The sequence below is a fragment of the Aristolochia californica genome, unplaced genomic scaffold (assembly GCF_029961685.1).
Source record: "Aristolochia californica isolate CCGP_79_NKW_82.1479 unplaced genomic scaffold, dmAriCali1.0.hap1 SCAF_13, whole genome shotgun sequence".
Lineage (NCBI taxonomy): Eukaryota > Viridiplantae > Streptophyta > Magnoliopsida > Piperales > Aristolochiaceae > Aristolochia > Aristolochia californica.
The window spans coordinates 2,039,400-2,058,238 of NW_027181804.1; the positions used below are offsets into that span (position 1 = coordinate 2,039,400).

General features: G+C 39.4%; 2 protein-coding genes across 2 annotated transcripts; both read left to right on the forward strand.

Annotated features, from left to right (window-relative positions):
• The first annotated feature begins 4,777 nt into the window (after positions 1-4,777).
• LOC137948415 (armadillo repeat-containing protein LFR) lies at positions 4,778-10,398 on the forward strand. The gene is made up of 8 exons (XM_068794501.1): positions 4,778-5,014; positions 5,912-6,081; positions 6,660-6,790; positions 6,926-7,137; positions 7,462-7,567; positions 7,646-7,784; positions 9,425-9,552; positions 9,739-10,398. The coding sequence occupies exons 1-8, from the start codon at positions 4,831-4,833 to the stop codon at positions 9,992-9,994; spliced, it is 1,326 nt and encodes a 441-aa protein (XP_068650602.1). The 5' UTR covers positions 4,778-4,830; the 3' UTR covers positions 9,995-10,398.
• A 4,805-nt stretch (positions 10,399-15,203) lies between these two features.
• LOC137947566 (3-ketoacyl-CoA synthase 11-like) lies at positions 15,204-17,573 on the forward strand. Its single transcript, XM_068793364.1, has 2 exons — positions 15,204-16,218; positions 16,598-17,573. The coding sequence occupies exons 1-2, from the start codon at positions 15,439-15,441 to the stop codon at positions 17,378-17,380; spliced, it is 1,563 nt and encodes a 520-aa protein (XP_068649465.1). The 5' UTR covers positions 15,204-15,438; the 3' UTR covers positions 17,381-17,573.
• The last annotated feature ends 1,266 nt before the right edge of the window (positions 17,574-18,839 follow it).

The window sequence follows — 18,839 nt, forward strand, 5'->3', positions numbered from 1 at the left end:
TCCTGAATTGATCCTCGATCAACTAGCCTTAATTGATTGAGAATCAGTATCTTCAACAGCCCTCCGCAAGCTAAGCGTCGGGTTAGGACAAACGTGAAGCTTGAAGCGAAAAAACTGAAAGAGAGGTCGAGAGACGTTTTTGGTGAAGATATCCGCAATCTGTAAATGAGAGGGCACATATTGAGTGCGAATCTTTTCGGCAACGACAAGTTCTCGCAAAAAATGAATGTCTAACTCCACATGTTTGAAACGCTTGTGGACAACAGGGTTGGAGCTCAAGAAAAGAGCGCTTTTGTTATCGCATAAGAGAAGTGGCCGCTCGGGAATAGAAACTTGGAGATCTCGAAGAAGATGGGTGATCCAAATAAGTTCGGCGGCCGTGAGTGCAAGAGCACGATATTCAGACTCACAGCTGGAACGAGAAACTGTAGGTTGCTTCTTGGCACTCCAGGAGACTAAATTGTCACCAAGGTAAATAGAGTAGCCCGAGGTGGAGCGACGAGTGTCAGGACATCCGACCCAGTCAGCATCAGAATACGCAACTAAGGATCCCGGCGAAGCAGATGGACGAAAGGACAAACCATAATGAAAAGTGCCTTTGACATACCGAAGAATGCGCTTAACCGCAAGGAAGTGATCAGCAGTGGGAGAGTGCAAAAACTGACTTACGGAGTTGACAGCATGAGCAAGATCGGGACGCGTGATGGTCAGATATTGAAGATCACCAACCAGGGATCGGTAAAGAGTAGGATCTGAAAATAATGGACCATCAGAAGATAGATGCTGAGAAACTACCATAGGAGTGTGCACGGGCTTGCTGTCAAGTAATTGAGCACGGGCAAGGATGTCGCGAGCATATTTCAATTGACTAAGAAATAGTCCATCAGCGGTTGGTGTAGCTTCAAGACCAATAAAGTAGCTGAGGGAGCCCAAGTCCTTTGTGGCGAACTCTAAGTTAAGCTTGCTGGAAAAGCTATCAAGAAGAGAAAGATTGTTGCTCGTAATAATGATATCATCTATATATAAGAGCAAATAAAGAGTATCAGAGTGCCGATGAAAGACGAAGAGTGAAGGGTCAGCCCGACTGGTGTGGAAACCAAGATGCGTGAGAAAGGAACTGAATCGCTGAAACCTTGCTCGAGGGGCTTGCTTGAGACCATAGAGAGCTTTCTGAAGTTTGCAAACATGATCAGGAAAGCGAGGATCAATATACCCTGGCGGTTGTTCCATATATACTTGTTCATTGAGATGACCATTTAGGAAAGCATTTTTGACATCCAATTGACGGAGAGACCATCGATTAGTGACAGCAATAGAGAACACAACTCGAATAGTGATAGCCTTGATGACAGGACTGAAGGTGTCGGTATAGTCGAGACCTGGTACTTGGGTAAATCCTTTGGCAACGAGACGAGCTTTGAAACGCTCAATAGAACCATCAAGCAAATATTTGGTCCGAAAGACCCATTTAGATCTCACAATATTTGTATGAGCAAGGCGAGGTACCGAGACCCAGGTACGGTTATGCTGTAGAGCTTGAATTTCTTAATCCATAGCGGTAAACCAGGCAGGATTCTTGGCAGCGGATTTGAACCCTTTGGGCGTAGTAGATGTCAAGAGAGCACAAAGAAGACCAGAAGAGCCAGAGTAAGCAAGATCAGTCAAGTGACGAGGTTTGAAAATACCAGCCTTGGCACGTGTGAGCATAGGATGAGACCTCATTTGGATTGCGGCAATAGGAGGAGTGGATCCAGGAGGACCAGAATCTGTGGGCGACATAAGCGAACCTGTAGGAGAACCAGTGGCCTGCAAGGACTTATTTAGAGGATCAGTACAAATAACACAGGGACGGGAGCCAGATGGAGTAATGTGCGGAGAAGGAGGCGCCTGAGGAGATGGGGACAGGACTGGAGGAGATTGAGCAGGTTCAAGAAAATTGGAAATTTGGAGAGAGGAGAGGGGTTGAGCTGGAGAGGCGGCCATGGAGGGAAAAAAAGTCTCATCGAATTGAGCATGTCTGGTGATATAAATTTTGGAAGTAAGAGGATCAAGACAACGAAAACCTTTATAAGATGAGCAATACCCCATAAAGATACACGGAAGACTGCGTGGGGAAAGTTTATTTGGCATGTAATCACGCAAACAAGGATAGACCCGACAACCAAAGGGATGAAAATGCGCATAATTTGGAAAATGACCATAGAGAAGTTCAAAGGGGGACTTACCTTTGAGAAGCGGTGTGGGCAAGCGGTTGATAATGTAGGCAGCAGTGCTAAAGGCATCAACCCAAAAACGAGGAGAAATATGGGAATGGAAAAGTAGAGCCAAACCAGTTTCAGTTATATGACGGTGTTTCCGTTTGGCACGACCGTTTTGAGCAGGAGTATATGGACAAGATAGTTGGTGATGGATGTCAGATTGGCGAAGGTGGTGTTTAAAGCGATTGCTTGTAAATTTTGCACCACCATCACTCTGGAAAATTTTGATATGAGCAGAATGTTGATTTTCCACAAATCTTTGAAATTGAAGAAAAATAGCATAGAAATCAGATTTCATTTCAATGGATAAAGCCAAGTAAATCGAGAGTAATCATCAACAAATAAAACATAGTAAACAAACCCCAAAGTGGAATGTACAGGAGACGGACCCCATATATCATAGTGAATTAATTCTAAGACATGAGACGACCTTTTTTCATTACGATAAAAAGGTAAGCGATGACTTTTGGAAAGTTGGCATGTGTCACATAATTTAGGGGATGGTAATAAAGAAGTAAAAGAAACCTGACCTTGTTTATTTAATAAAGAAATAACAGAATGATGCACATGACCTAGACGTGCATGTCATAATTCATAAGAGGCATGAAGAGTTTTGTTTTTTAAAACAGAAATAAATGCGGAATTGCCACGCTCTAGCACATATAAGCCTCCATCACGTCTACCGGATGCCACCACCGTTCCCGTTTGGTGATTATGAACAGTAAAAAGGTTATTAGTAAAGGTAACTGATAAAGGAAAATCAGCTGTTAATTTGCTGATAGACAAGAGATTTTTGGTAAGATGGGGAACAACTAAGACATTTAGCAGTTTTAGATTTGGTGAAGGAGAAATATGACTTGTATAGATAATAGGTAGGGACGCACCATTCCCGACAATTACACGATCCTTACCCGTGTATGAGACAGACTGATCCAGCGCTGACTGGGCAGGAGTCATGTGGGTCGAGGCGCCTGTGTCAACAAACCAGTCGGAGACATTGGTTAGGTCGAACAGAGAAAGGGCCGAAAAATTTTCGACGACGTGAGCGGAAGGCTCCTGCTGCGCATATCGCTGGCGACAGCGATCGGCGTAATGGCCATCTTGCCGGCAAATCTGACACCGTGGTGGTCGACGACGGTGGTTCTGGTCGGAACGTGGCTGGCCGTGAGCAGAATCGAAGGGTTTGCCGTGGCTGGAGAAGATGCGCGAGCCTTGACCAGAGTTACGGCCGTCACGGTGTCCTCGGCCTCGATTCGGGCGAGAGGAGTGGCCGAAACGGGAGGAGGAAGCTTGGTTGGCGGTGAATGCGGCGGTGGGAGCGACGGGAAGCTCCATCGATTTCTGAAAAATTTCGAAACTCTCTGCTTTCGAAACCAAATCGGGAAAACAGGGCAAAGGAGTTTGAGCCATCTGCGCAGTGGAGAAACTCGAAAATTCAATGCCTAATCCGCGAAGGAACCAATGCACCTTGTCGGTGCCGTCGACAGGACGCCCAATGGCGTGAAGCTGATCGCATAGTGCTTTGAAAGCACGAGCGTAGGCAGAAACCGAACGGATTCCGCGCTTCATTAGTTGGAGATCGTCCTTCAGATGAATCTCACGGGCTTTGGAGCGATGACTGAAGGAATTTTCGAGGGCAATCCATACCTCATGGGCGGTGGTCAGGCCAACGGCTTCTGCCATGGCCTCCTCGGACAGAGACGATAGCAGAAGGCTGAGAAGGCGTTGGTTTGTCGCCTTCCATGCCAGAAATTTTGGATTTGGCATCTGGGAGGTGGGAGGTTCAAACGAAGATGGTGGCACAAGAGTGCCGTCTACATGGCCCAACAATCCTTGGCTGTCAAGGAGGGGAAGAAATTGACTCTTCCAGAGGAGGTAATTTGACGATGAAAGCTTGATGGTGATCATATGAATCAAGGTATTGAAGGGGAGAAGATCGGAAGAAAAATTTGACGCCATTGAGGATCAAGGGATGTTAATCCAGGTAGAGCTCTGATACCATGAAAATTATTCACCACACTGTCTGGGGTGAGATTTCTCATTAATTTATAACAATTACAAAGATATACACTTGATTACAATTGATATGATTTGTACAGGAAAGGAATGATTGGAGCTTAATTGGCTCCTGGAAGGAAGGCCCTAAACGGGCAATGATCCTGAATTGATCCTCAATCAATTAGCCTTAATTGATTGAGAATCAGTATCTTCAACAGTTTGAATGAGGGTTGATAATTCAAGACTCGTTTATGTTATTAATTATTCTTATAGATTTTTATTATAAATTTTAAGAAATATTTATTTAAAATAATTTGCTTGAATCATTTTAAATTTAGTTTTAAACTCCATATATATCCAACTTTTATTTTATTTTATTTTAAACTCCATTTTGATTGATCAAATTCAACTTATTACCAAACGTATTAGAGTCCATTAGAACATTGTATCATCTGGACCGTCCATGGGCCTTCATAGTTCTGAAATTGGATCCTTAAGACCATAAAGTAGGAAATCTAAGCAACAAGTGTACAATCGGGACAAGGGCGTCGTTCACCGGTCCAAGAGACAAGAAATGCAGAAGCGGGAGCAGAACAAGGTGGCCGGTGCGGCGGGTGGCGCCACCACCCCGGCGCCGAAGCGTGGCCGCCCGTTTGGGAGTACCGCCGCCGCAGCTGCTGCGGCCGCTGTGGCTGGAGATTCTGCGGCTCCTTCAACTCTTCTCGGCCCTTCTCTGCAAGTTCATTCCTCCTTCATTGGTTGGTTCCACCACCCTAATTCTATATTCTATGGTCCTCATTGTGCTATTAATGGCTTTTCTTCCTCCCTCAGATTTTCTGTTTTGGGTACCGGAGTCTCCTCGAGTATGGAGCACGTCGTGGGCGTCGCAATATAAAACCAGACGCTTGCTCGAGTGTTTTTCAGTTTTTAGTCCATATATCTTCTAAAATTCGGAGTGTTTCATTTTTTTTAATAGCAATGAGTAAAGTGATTCCATTATGAACAGATCTCCGAGGAGAAAGGTATATAAAACCGATCAAATACAGAGGTTTCTTCATTTTGAAATGTTTGTTAGTGTGGCAATCTAAGAAATTTTCATATTATGTGAAATTTTTACTGGAAGTGGGTTACCTTCGTCTTCATCAACAAACTCAAATTAAGCTAACCTCTTAAGGTGGTTGATTGCACTTATTGGTGATCCACGGTGGCTACTTTATTTCTCTTAGTTGTTACTAGTGTTTTATACATTGTATCCACCAAAAATTATTTGTTGGGCTGTTGAAAAGATGATTTATTGCTGTCTGTTTGAGCTGAGTCAATTATTTTAAAATTTTATGGTAAATGCTTATGTGAAAGAATCAAAAAGTAATTTGATTACCTTAGGAGGATTTCAGACAACAACCGTATGGTCAGGAAAAGACGTTGTGTTAATGTTGCAATGACTGAAATACTTGAAAAAGGTAGGATTCTATGTTTGCTTGGTAGCCGATGTTTCATTCCTTCATGTATACCTCATGGATCAGCAAGAGGGCGACAACATTCGTCAGTAATTTATTCATTTGTCAAGATTTAAACACATTCCACTTCCTCTGCTACTCAAATTTGTTGACTAACTTTTATGCTAGCAATCATTACTGAAATAAATGTTTTTCCAGATCAAAACAACAAAAGGATAGTCTTGGCTCTACAAAGTGGATTGAAGAGTGAACTTACATGGGCTCTAAACACACTTACCCTGCTCTCTTTCAAAGAGAAGGATGAAATGCGCCGAGATGCAACACCTCTTGCTAAAATACCTGGCTTGCTGGATGCTCTTCTTCAAGTTGTAGGTGTTATGGACTTCCAAATTCCCTCTAATGTCATTGAATTTTGTTTGTTTCATCTAGCTTACAATCATTTCTGGAACCAGACTTCCATTAGTCACTTGAACTTCTGTCACACTGCAAATAGAAGAAGTTACTGGTAAATCATTTATGCAGTCTGAATTATGATACCACACTCAACCTACTCTGATACCATTTTAGATTATTTAGTTGAGTCCGGTTCTATCCCAAAATGACTAGCCGCTGAGGAGGCTTATTACTTAACCTTATAACATGTCTCATTTTTCAATGTGAGACTTTTTCCCACTCAACACAGATAAAAGAGTTAGTTGTCATTTTTTTTTTATGTGGATAGGAATCATTAAGTTGGTGAAGTGATGCCATGCTGATAGTTTAGATTCAGTGGAAGACCAGAGGAGGATGAGGACCAGAAGGACTAAACCCTTTAAATATTCGATCGGTTAAAAAGTCGAAATTATTATGAAGGAAGAAAGACTTGCACCTCATAGTAGACACCTCTTCAGCCAGCTACTTCTTTGTATTGTCAATTTCAAAATATTATTATACTGTCATGATGCAGGTGGATGACTGGCGCGACATTGCTCTTCCGAAAGATTACACAAAGGCATCTCGGATTAGAACCTTGGAAACAACTACTGCAGTAACAGGATTTGGGAATGATTATGAGGCAGTGAATGAGTCACATCTTGGGTATGCTTAGCCAATGCATCTCTGTTTTGTATGTAGTACTGCATTTCAGAACTTAATGTCTTCCATAATGAAGCAAAATACTTCATTGTATCTTAAACATTTTTCTAGCCATAATACAGCTAGTTCAACATACAGGGCTTCCAATTATCTTCCATCAAAGTGGTGGTTTGAGGAGGATGGACTGTTTAATGTGGATGAAGAAGGCTGGGCAGAAAAGCAGCAGTGTGCTGTTGCCGCTTCAAATATAATCCGCAACTTCTCTTTCATGCCGGACAATGAGGTTATCATGGCCCAGCACAGACATTGCCTGGAGACAGTATTCCAATGCATAGAAGATCATAATACAGGTGTGAAAAGAAAACTTTTCCATTTGGGCCAAAGTGAATGCCTTTAATGGAGGATTTATAACATTATTTTTGGTGATTCACCATTTGAAAATCATAGGAGCAGGCAACCTTCCAAATATGACATTATTATTTTCTTCTGAAAGAATATTTCCACTGAATATCCAACACCCACCTCTCTCTCTCTCTCTCTCTTGTGGTGTAAAATAGGCTAAAAGTTAGAATATTAAACTGAAGTAACGTCAGTTACATGATGTCTCAGTTTGTTATCCAATTTTCAGGTTGGTATGGCCTTGGTGATTCTTATTGCTTTTCTTTTGTTATCAGAGGATGAGGAACTCGTGACAAATGCACTCGAAACAATTGCTAATTTAGCTCCATTGCTGGACCTCCGAATTTTCAGCTCTTCAAAGCCGTCGTTTATAAAAATAAAGTAAATTCTAATCTCAAAAGTACTTTTCTGGGTTTGTCAACTTATATCTTAACAAAGTCTACTATCTTATGGGAGCAGAGAGGAACGTGCAGTGAAAGCCATAATGGGGATGCTGGGTTCCACAATTAAGGCTTGGCATTGTACAGCTGCTGAATTGCTTGGTCGGCTCATTATAAATCCGGATAATGAGCCGTTCTTATTACCTTTTGCTCCACAGGTAGGTACTCTGGCATGACAATGTCACTACCTCATGAAAGTATCTTATCTATTTAGTATGGAGAATTGTGGAGGAAAGAAAAAAGGTGCTAACATTAAAGATTAGTGCTATTTTGAAGGTCTGCCATAGAACAACCAGAATTTCAATAACATAGAATCTAAGAACTATCCAAATTAAATAAAAAAATATGGATTGAATTTGTGTTGATGTATTGCTAATTTTTTATCTTTCATTTTTTTAATGTGGGGGAAACCAATCAATTTCATCTTTGTTCATACTTAACTTTGTCAAACGAATATTCTGATATTTTTAAAAGCTGTCAGTACTTAATCCATATTTGAGTAAACATCTGGAATATTGGAACCTCATCAGATTATAAAGCTCTCATAGTTACTGATTGTCTTGGAAGCAAATGTAACACTTGTATCTTTTGATACTTGCGGGTAATTTCTTCAAGTTATTTAAATGTTAAAATGTCTGGATATGTCACAGTAATTGTTTGATATTTGCCATTGGTATTTAACAGTTTATTTTGGTTTGATAATATATAAGGATAAGATCTTCAAGGAACTACTCACTTTTCACGTTTCCCTCTTCTTACTAAAATCTCTATTTACTTCTGATACAAATTTAATTTTCTTTTCTGTTTCTTGTGACCAGAAAAACAAAATTAAATTTCATTGGGATTTCTGTTATGTGGGAATTCCTCAAATGAATGTAAAGTTTGCACTCCGAACCTGTCTCCAGCTTTTGCTACATCAAAACCTTCCTTGTCTCTCCCATTTCTAAAAAGTTGAATCCATTTTCTTCTTTTATGATATGACTTAATATACATGAAAAGTGAATATGGTCAATAAATAGTTGAAGGTATTCAGAGCACTACATCCTAGGAGATGGTTTATACCAAGTCATCACCGAGTATGTTCTCCCCAAATGGATTGGGATTCCTGGTTAGCCTGTTTTATTCCAAATCATTTCAAACATATTTAGCAAAAGACATATGAAGACCGAGTAAAGAGGATAATGGCCAGAGATACAAAACTATCTTCTCCTAGATCATGATTCATGGGAGATTTTCTGTCATCTTGAAATGCTCCTACCAAGTCTCTGGAGTCAAAATGTATCTTCCTGATCATGTGAAGCTCTTACATGAGCAGGTTTAGTTTGTTTGGAAATGGAATTCTCTGATTTCTATTACTTGCAAATGGTAAATCCAGTGATAGTGAGAGCAGAATTTGTGTAGCAATGGAAAGTGACATATTTTCCTATACTAACCAAATTCCATTTCCTTCCTGAAGTAGAAAATAGTGTTGCGGAGGAGAGGAAATTTAGTTCTTCCTCTCATTTCTCAAACTCTTCTATCCCCTCCCTCCCCCCCCCCCCCCCCCCCCCCCCCCGCCTCTCTGTCTCCCTTGTGCACAGTAATTTTGGAGGCATTACAACTCTGCAATTCTGTAGTTTGATGTAAAGATGATTCAAAAGATGAAATTATACTTTGGTATTGAACGTGTCTAAGGCAGTATTAATTCCAAACACTGACCTTCCTTAATTACAATTGATTGAACGTGTCTAAGGCAGTTTAAGTTCTTGTTTGTTACAATTGTTAGAATTTTTAGTTGATTTTGTAATTGGTGATGCAGATGTACAAGCGCTTAGTAGATCTTATGAGCTTACCTGCAGTAGATGCACAGGCTGCAGCTGTTGGCGCACTTTATAATCTGGCAGAAGTCAATATGGACTGTCGGCTGAAGCTGGCCAGTGAAAGATGGTATGATTTTTTCTTGTTAACTAATCAAATTTCTCAGTCTCTTTTTCTCCTTCTTAGTTTTTTGGAACTGTTATTTAATCCATGAAATGGATGAATATGGAAGTCAGAAGAACTCAACCCTGCAGAGGCAATCAAAATACCTGAAGTGACCTCAATCACTTCTCTCTTTTTCTTTATATGACTCAGGGCACTTGATCGACTCCTAAAGGTGATTAGAACTCCCCATCCAGTGCCTGAGGTTTGCAGGAAAGCGGCATTGATACTAGAAAGCCTATCCACAGAACCACAAAATAAGGCTTTACTTCTTGCATATGAACATACATTTGCTGAGATCGCCTTCTCTGATGCAAGACATTCTGACACCTTTGCTCGGATTCTATATGAGCTCAGTGCAAGACCTGGAAGCAAAGTTACCGTGGCCCGTGGTGTTTGGGGCATGTGAAAGGAATTCATCTGTCTTTAACATCAGCAGGTGAGACAAACCGAAGGAAAGAAGAACAGTTAACTATTGCTAATTGTACCTTCTGTCACCTGAAATCCTTGCCATGTTTGTTTGTTTCTGTAAAGCCATTTTTATGTTGTTTCATTACAAGATTTGTAGCAGACACAGAAAGTAGGATTTCAGTGTAATGATATAGTTTCCTCTGTGCTTCTCTTCTCGTGTTCCATCTTTTTCGCCGTATTTTTTTAGTTTCTTTGAACTACTTTCAAGGGTGGATTCGGATGCAGTTTATGGAATTGCCTGGAAGTTGAATCACAAGAAGCAGACTGGGTTTATTACATTACTTGCGTATTACAGGCGGACGTGTTTACGCTTGTATCTAATAGAGAGATTTTAGTCTCTGATTCACACAAAAAAAAAAAAAAAAAAAAAAAAAACGAAGTGTGAACAGATATTGGACGAATGATAAAATAAAATTCTGGGTCACGACCAATGATCCGATTAATGATGAAGAAATAAGTGTTTTGTGTCGGTTCCCCACTTTTAGGACAGAAAAAGATTAATCCAGTTCTATTGAGCCTGACTCACAGAACAACTCTGATTGTGAAACGACTGAACACCCAAATCAATTTAATGCACTGAACTGACATTCTTCAAAGTTTTTACGAATTTTGAGTTCAACAGATCTTGTTTAGGCAGAAAGACGCATAATTTTTTGCCCATTATCAAATAATCACTTATTTAAGGTCTTAATATAAGTGGGTATAATTATAATCTAAGATGTGATTCAACCTCTTTATTTAATATCATTCAATGAAGCAGTTAAATAGATGGTAGTTCAGTGTGAAAAGACTGAAGGGTTGAGCGATTACAAGTTGACTAAACACCCTTGTCTATCAGGGGTTCCCCATCCCCCCAATTAAAAGTGAGATGAGTTGTAAGAGTCCCAACTGTACTAGACTGTAAGCATATCCCACCCTCTTAGGACCTCTCCTTGAATCTAAAGCTAGAATGAGACCCACCAGAAGAATAGCTCAACTACTCATAGTTATCATTGACCTCTTCCAATTTCTTCAATGTCGTGACTTGTGATTGTGGGTTATCCATAGACGCGACAATTTGCCAAACATCCCTTGTTGAAACATTTTTTTTATGGGTTTTGTGTAATCCAAGGAATGGAAACTATAGAAGAATGTTATCTTGTTGACCTAAATTTGAATGTCCACATTCTTTAATTCATGCTTATAAATTTAGTTGAGCCAAGGTGACACTCAAAAATTGGGATTTATGTTTAGATGGCTTCATTTGCTAGTCACGATTATAGGGTTGTGACCTCAGATTAACAAATAATGACCACGAAAAATATCGTGTATCGCCAAGTGTCGTGCATGCTCTCGTCCACACTCACCGGCTCTTATTACCTGAAGCAGAGGCTGACGACCATCTTACATGGTTGTATAAGGAGAGTCCTTGTCGATCCCCTGTCTTCCGATTTCATGGGAAACCCTTTTCAGCCGCTCATCCACACTCCTTACTCTTTCCTAAAATATTTGTAGTTTTAAAGTCCAACCAAGCCAAGCAGTGCCACCTTCCCGTTTCTTTGTCTATAAGAAACTCCATGAAAACCAGGCCTGGGATTCTCCAGTGGTGGGAATAGTGTTTGAGGCATTTGAATTGGGTTTGCTGGAATTCCAAACATTATGGACTTTACGTGTTAGACGGATTATCACGTTACGAAATTCTCATTCATCCACCCAAGTAAGTAACAGCGATGCACTAAAAAACCACCCATTAGCTCTTGAACGTTCAGTCACTCGTTAGCTTGTTGCTGTTCTTGAAGAAAGCAGGAAAACAATGGAGAGATGACAGAGTTTGGGACGATGAGAAGAGGCCTGGTTGGAACGAAGAAAAGGTTCCTTGCAGTTAATAGTTTCCCCATACCGCTCCCCAACTTCCGCCCAAGTCAAACAAGGGGAGTTTGATAAGAAATGTAATCATGCATTAGAATTAAAAAGGGTCAAAGCCTTTTAAGGATCCTCCCAACTGCTTTCCCCTCAGCCTGTCGTTCCTGTTTTCCTCTCTCTCTTCACATCTAAGCCCATTGCTTCACTGAATGCCCCTAATGTTTAGTTCAATTTTGAGACTGCCACTCCCCGTAGACTGAAATCTCCAAATCTTCTAAACATTTTCCTACTTAATCCCACTTAGAGATTAAGTATATTATAATTTTATAATTTTTATAATAAGTATATTATAATTATTATATTTTTTATAATAAGTATATTATAAGTATATTATAATTATTATACTTTTCCTACTTAAATATATTCTCCTAATCAATTACAATTATTTTTATTTTATTTTATTTGTTTTTGCTTTGATAAAATTAATTTTTGTAGAGTATGAATATGGTTAAACCTAACTATATGTTAAATAAGTATATTATATAGCTAATATTCTAATTTTGAGAAAAATCTCGATAAATTATTTCATCTCTTCTAATCTAGTAAGACCAATGTTTCCATCAAACCGATAGGATAACTGATTTTGATCTAATTGGGTTAGACCGTAGGGTGAACTAAAGTGGGATGCTACCATTAGATTTAATATAAATTTTATTTCATTAGGTTTGAGTGCAATTCAATTGTGTGATAAGCTAGTTTGGTGTTTTCCATGCAAGTGTATTGTCTGAACTTCCTCAATGAATCTAGTTTTTGCCTAAATAAGAGCAAAAAAATAGTTCAATTATGATTTTACAAAGGTGAACTGGCCACTTTGGTCTAATTTCAATAAAATTCTTAAGGGTTGTTTGGAACCCACAAAAGAAAAGAAAGAAAAATAAAGTTATTTTCTAGGCAGTAGAGAATCATTGAGAGAAAATAAAATTTTCTCTCACAAAATAATGGAATTTGGGGAGAAAATAAAATAAATACAAACTTGAGAGAAATTTTTAATCATAAAAAAATTAAAATATTACTAATTTTATTTTATTTTTTTATTTTTCATATGTATCCAAACAAGATAAACTACATTTCTCTTCTATTTTCTCTCACATTTTCCATGGGCATCCAAACAAGATAAAAGAAACTTCTTTTCTTTTCTTTTCTCGTTCTTTTTATTTTTTCTCCACTTTTTGTGTTCCAAACACAGCCTAAATGAAACATGAGATTTCTTTCTTTTATTTTTTTTTGTTAGTTTGTTTGATCTTCGTATTGTTGCTAAATATATCGGTTGCACTTGTTATGTTTTGGAGAAAAGCCCCAATAAAGATTGGTGATTAGCAGAGATATCGGTTAATTTTTTCATTCATAATAAGCGACAAATACCAACTTGATTTTGTGGAAGAAAATGTAACAACAATGACATAGTGCATGAAATATCATACTAGTACAAAAAAAGTGGTTGTTAGTTAAGAGTATTAATAGAAGAGTTGTACCTCTTTACAAGCCTACCTCAAAGATTCATCCCTCCTTAGAGAAGGGAGACAATATCTAGCATTTCAAAAAATCTTAGTCATTAATTCAATTTGACTCTAACTTTATTGTGTGTTTGCAAGTTTGATAGAATAAAACATTAATGCAATTTGTCTTGCTTGCTCCAATAAAGGGTAAAGACTGTAAAAAAATTGAGTTTCTTATTGTTTTAATAGGTATCGATCGATAAAACAAACCCCAAAAACATAATTTTAAATAAAAAATCAACAAAAAATGTATTTTTAAATAGGAAAACAATTAATGAAAAAATGGTCAATTTTTTTATCCTCCCATAAGTTTGTTGTCTTGTGATGGAAAAAATAGTCCTTTAGATTTAAAAGCATTTTATTCGGAATTCTTCTTACTAGTTTTATCACTTCAAATGACACTTCTAATTTATGTAACTTCAGCTCTTACTGTTGTTTTTTATATTAAAAAAGTGAATATCAGGATGTACAATTCAAAATAAAAGTAATTTACAATTGAAGTAAGTTTTTGTTCAGTCCCAAATAGGTTGGTGAGTTCAACAAACCCCTAGACTTCTATTAAAGTGTTTGACAATTTTTTTATAGTATTTAATGTATTTTATTATTTTATAAAATATTTGATTGATTTTGACTCATGGAAAATAAAAAATAAAATCTAGCTTTGGAATACAAGTACCTCTTTTAAGGGCTTTGAACTCATAATAGTCATTAAAGCTTATTCTACAATCTATTATTATTATTATTATTATCATTATCCAAAACCCATTATTTGAAATGGGTAGTGGCATTTTTTTACCAATTTTCTAACCCTATTATATGTGGTAAATAAAAATAAATAACATTTTAATAGAATATATAAAACTATAATATTCTACTATTAAGAATTATATACATTAAACCTTATAAAGGTTTTAATAAAATAAAATAAAAATAGTCGTCTTTCAAAATGTCTTATGGGAAAATTAAATCATCCAAAAAATTACAAAAATACCCATGTGGATTAGGGTTTACACATATTGCCTCCGGGTACGAAAATAAAAAATAATCATGTAGTTTTAACTTGTACCCAAATGCAAAATAGTTCTATAGTTGTATAATGTGTTAACATGTGATAGGACAAATTTCGTTGTTGCATGATACGAGTATGTTGAAAAAATAACGGGAAATTATTTTTCTCTAATCGGTTTTCAAATAAATTATTTATTAAAACACTAGAAAAATTATTTTCCTTTACCATTTAATTTTTTTAGAATGATGATTGAGAAGATTATTTTAAATTTAATAAAAATACAAAATTTAATCGATATATTTTTTGTATAATTTCCTTTCGGCGCAATTAACTAAAAGAGTTTTCAAATTATGAAAGTAATTGAAAATTTTCTTGTGCAAATACAAATTTCTCACAAAAATTCAGAAAACAAAATAAAATTTAAGCAACTTAGATGGTTTGATGAATGAAGGTATTACATGAAATTTGTAAAAAGGGTATTTACGTAATTTAAAGAAGGGTATATCCCTTTGAAGAAGAAGATGAAGTGGCAATCAGAAAATTGCAACTAGATACCCTTAGTCATGCAGCCGTGAATACTTCGGCTGGCGAATTGAATGAATGGGGCGGTCCCCCAATTAAAGTTCGTTGGGGGTGGTTGCATCCTCCTCTCTCTAACTCTCCTCACCCTTTTTTCTCTCTAAAATCTCCCCCTTCACTCCCTTTCGAATCCCCATCGCCTTCTTCCTTACAAATACCACTCTCCGTCTTTCCTTCTCAGACATCGCTCCTCTCCATTTTCAGGCCTCAGAGCGGGTTCCCCTTGCAGATTTTTCTTTCTGGGTTTTTCCTTGCTGAGTTCAATTACTCCTTACAAATCAGTCTCTCTTACTCTCTCCCTCGTTTTTTTTTTTTTTTTTAATCATTTGTCTTTTCTGGGGTTTTCCCCCTCGTGTCTGCTAGCTGTTTCTCGTCCAGAGATAAGGTTTGTCAGTCATGGCTGATAGAAATTCGATTTCAGAAGCTGGGTCTCCCCCGGCTGAAACTAATCAGGCGAGAAGAAGGAGTAGTCTCCCAGATTTTCTGCAGTCGGTGAAGCTGAAATATGTGAAGCTCGGTTACCATTATGTAATCTCTCATGCCATGTATCTCCTCCTGGTGCCTGTAGCCGGCCTGGTATCTGCCCACCTCTCCACTCTCACCCCCCACGACCTCCACCAGCTCTGGAACCAGCTCCAGTACAATCTCGTCACCGTCGTCTTCTGCTCCATTCTCCTCGTCTTCCTCGCAACTCTCTACTTCATGACCCGCCCCAGAGCGGTCTACTTGGTGGATTTCGCCTGCTACAAGCCCGACCCTGCTCGGATGTGCACCCGGGAGATCTTCATGGAACGGTCAAGTCTCGCAGGGACCTTCACGGAGGAGAATCTGTCTTTCCAGAAAAAAATCCTGGAGAGGTCTGGACTGGGTCAGTCCACGTATTTTCCGGAGTCCGTGCTCAGTGTTCCCCCCAATCCCTGCATGGCCGAGGCCAGGAAAGAGGCGGAGCTGGTGATGTTTGGGGCGATTGACCAGCTGTTAGAGAAGACCCGGGTGAAGGCCAAGGATATTGGGATATTGGTGGTGAATTGCAGCTTGTTCAACCCCACTCCTTCCCTTTCCGCCATGATTGTCAACCATTACAGGCTCAGAGGGAATATCAAGAGTTACAATCTGGGCGGCATGGGCTGCAGTGCCGGCATCATCTCCATCGACCTTGCAAAGCAACTCCTTCAAGTATGTCTTCTCGTGCTTATCCAAGAAGAACCTGTCTTTCTGCTGTCTTTCCCGTTTGTCATTTATTATGACCAATAACATAAGATATAAATATTTTACATTCTTGCTCAACAGGATCAACCAGAAACCCCTTTTGAGGTTTAAAATCGTCCTTTTTTTCACATAAATGGTCTCTTCTTAGACTTTTTTCCGGTGCCCAAAGAAACTTTTCGTTGGATACAAAAAAGTAGAAGCTGATAAATGCATTCCTTTGTGCTTCCACAATTTCTTGAACTAATTAGGAGAAAACAAGGCCACTTTACTGAGGGGCCCTTGTCTCAATTATTTATAGATTGCCAGTGTCTTTGAGTTTTAGCTGATCTCGTGGGAATTCCTACAGGTGCACCCCAACTCGTATGCCTTGGTAGTCAGCACAGAGAACATTACTTTGAACTGGTACTTTGGCAATGACCGATCGAAGCTTGTATCCAACTGCCTCTTCAGGATGGGAGGGGCCGCCGTCCTGCTCTCAAACTGCCGCTCCGACCGCCGCCGGTCCAAGTACCAGCTCGTCCACACCGTCCGAACCCACAAAGGCTACGACGATCGGGCGTTCGGTTGCGTCTACCAAGAAGAAGATGGCACAGGAAGAATTGGTGTCTCCCTCTCCAAGGATCTCATGGCTGTTGCAGGAGAAGCTCTCAAGAGCAACATCACCACACTAGGGCCGCTGGTCCTCCCCATGTCCGAGCAACTCCTCTTTTTCGCGACATTAGTTGCTCGAAAGTTGTTCAAGATGAAGATCAAGCCCTACATCCCTGACTTCAAGCTGGCCTTCGAGCATTTCTGCATCCATGCCGGAGGAAGAGCTGTCCTGGACGAGCTAGAAAAGAACCTGGGTCTCGCTGAGTGGCACATGGAGCCTTCCAGGATGACCCTGTACAGGTTTGGCAACACATCCAGTAGCTCACTGTGGTATGAACTGGCTTACACAGAGGCGAAGGGAAGGATGAGGAAGGGAGACCGGGCATGGCAGATTGCATTCGGGTCAGGATTCAAGTGCAACAGTGCGGTTTGGAGAGCACTGAGGACTGTTAATCCGAAGAAGGAGAAGAACCCATGGATGGATGAGATTGATCAGTTCCCCGTTCATGTGCCCAAGGTGGTACAGGTTGCGACTTGAACAACAATTAGGTTCCATTAAATTAGCCTGTTATCCTTTCGTTGAGGAATCTTTAATTTGTCATTGATTTAATTGTGTTTGCTAGAGATCATTACATGATCGGAAGGGGCATTTCTCTTCCATTTGTTGGTTTCTGTACTTGATGTTTCAACGAAATGACCAAGAAGAAACTGAGCAATGGATAAAAAATTTTCATCCATCTCACTTTTGCGATGTTTTTACCTTTCTGAGTCGCATCTCAGTAATTTCGTCTAAACCGGAGACATAATTCTCAAGTTCTGTCTCAAATTAAGAGGCTAAGAAATGTCAAATGGGTTGTTCCAGTGGTTAAACTGTTTTTTAGTTCGCTTGCCATTGAAGTGAACTCCATGATCATAACACTTCTAAATCAAGGAATCACTTCTTTATAATTAAGCCTACTCGAGGATAAGATATAAATTCAATTATTTTCATATCCTATGATTAAATTTTACTTATTTAAAATTGCATCAAATGTGCCACATAGGTTTGTTTGTTTGATTGATTATCATCATCATCATCATTTAATGTTGTAAATGCCGATATTTATGTGCAAAATGTGACATAATAAGATGGTACAAGTGGACTGAAAGCAAGCTAGTAAATTCTCCAAACCTTGATCTTCCTCATTTAAAGCTCCATTGGAATAAGCTGGCACCTATGAATCCTACTTGCTTCATGGCAAAAGAGAGAGGGAGAGTGGCTACAGTTGATTCTCTATTGATTACAGTAGAACTATCGTGAATGAAATCTATTTACATGACAAAGTCTATCTCAGTAACTATCCTTTCTTGGTTGGTAGAAAATAACAGGGAGAGAGAGAGAGAGAGGTGTGAAGCTTGAGGTCGGGCAAATTCAGCCGGCGATAGCCTGGTTAGAAATTTGGTGAGGCTGTCTCTTGGGAAGGAATTAATAAGGAGCATGGAGCCTGCACATGTGTGGTAATGGCGGAGAAGTACGAAGAGGACTGTATCTCTCCGCTTTCAATTGTGTTGATGGGGTCAACTGATTCCTGCACATGCGCATTCATCTCGATGGCAGAGAAGAGGGAGCTGCTTGCTGCCATTTATGCCTTCTTCGCGTGGGTCGTCCTCTTTGGGTTTGTATCTATGGCTCCTCTGTGACTTGTTTTTACGACGAGAAGATGACTTCTCCTGTTTCTGGTTGCTTCATCTTATCCAGGTTACTGTGTCAGCTGTTCGTAGTTCTTTGGATACTTGAAGCAGGGGTGGGCTTCTGGCATAGATGTCTTTGGATGGTAAAATAGTAAGGGTAAAGAAATTACCATTTCAAGACTTAAATAAAGTTGACTATCCTGTTCTAAAATGGGCCTATTTCAAATCACCTGGCCTCATGAACAAAAACACAGGGCATCTTTATGGCTGACTAAAGTCCACGATCGGCCCATTCTAAAGTGTGTGGGCTGCCGCCCGACAGGGAA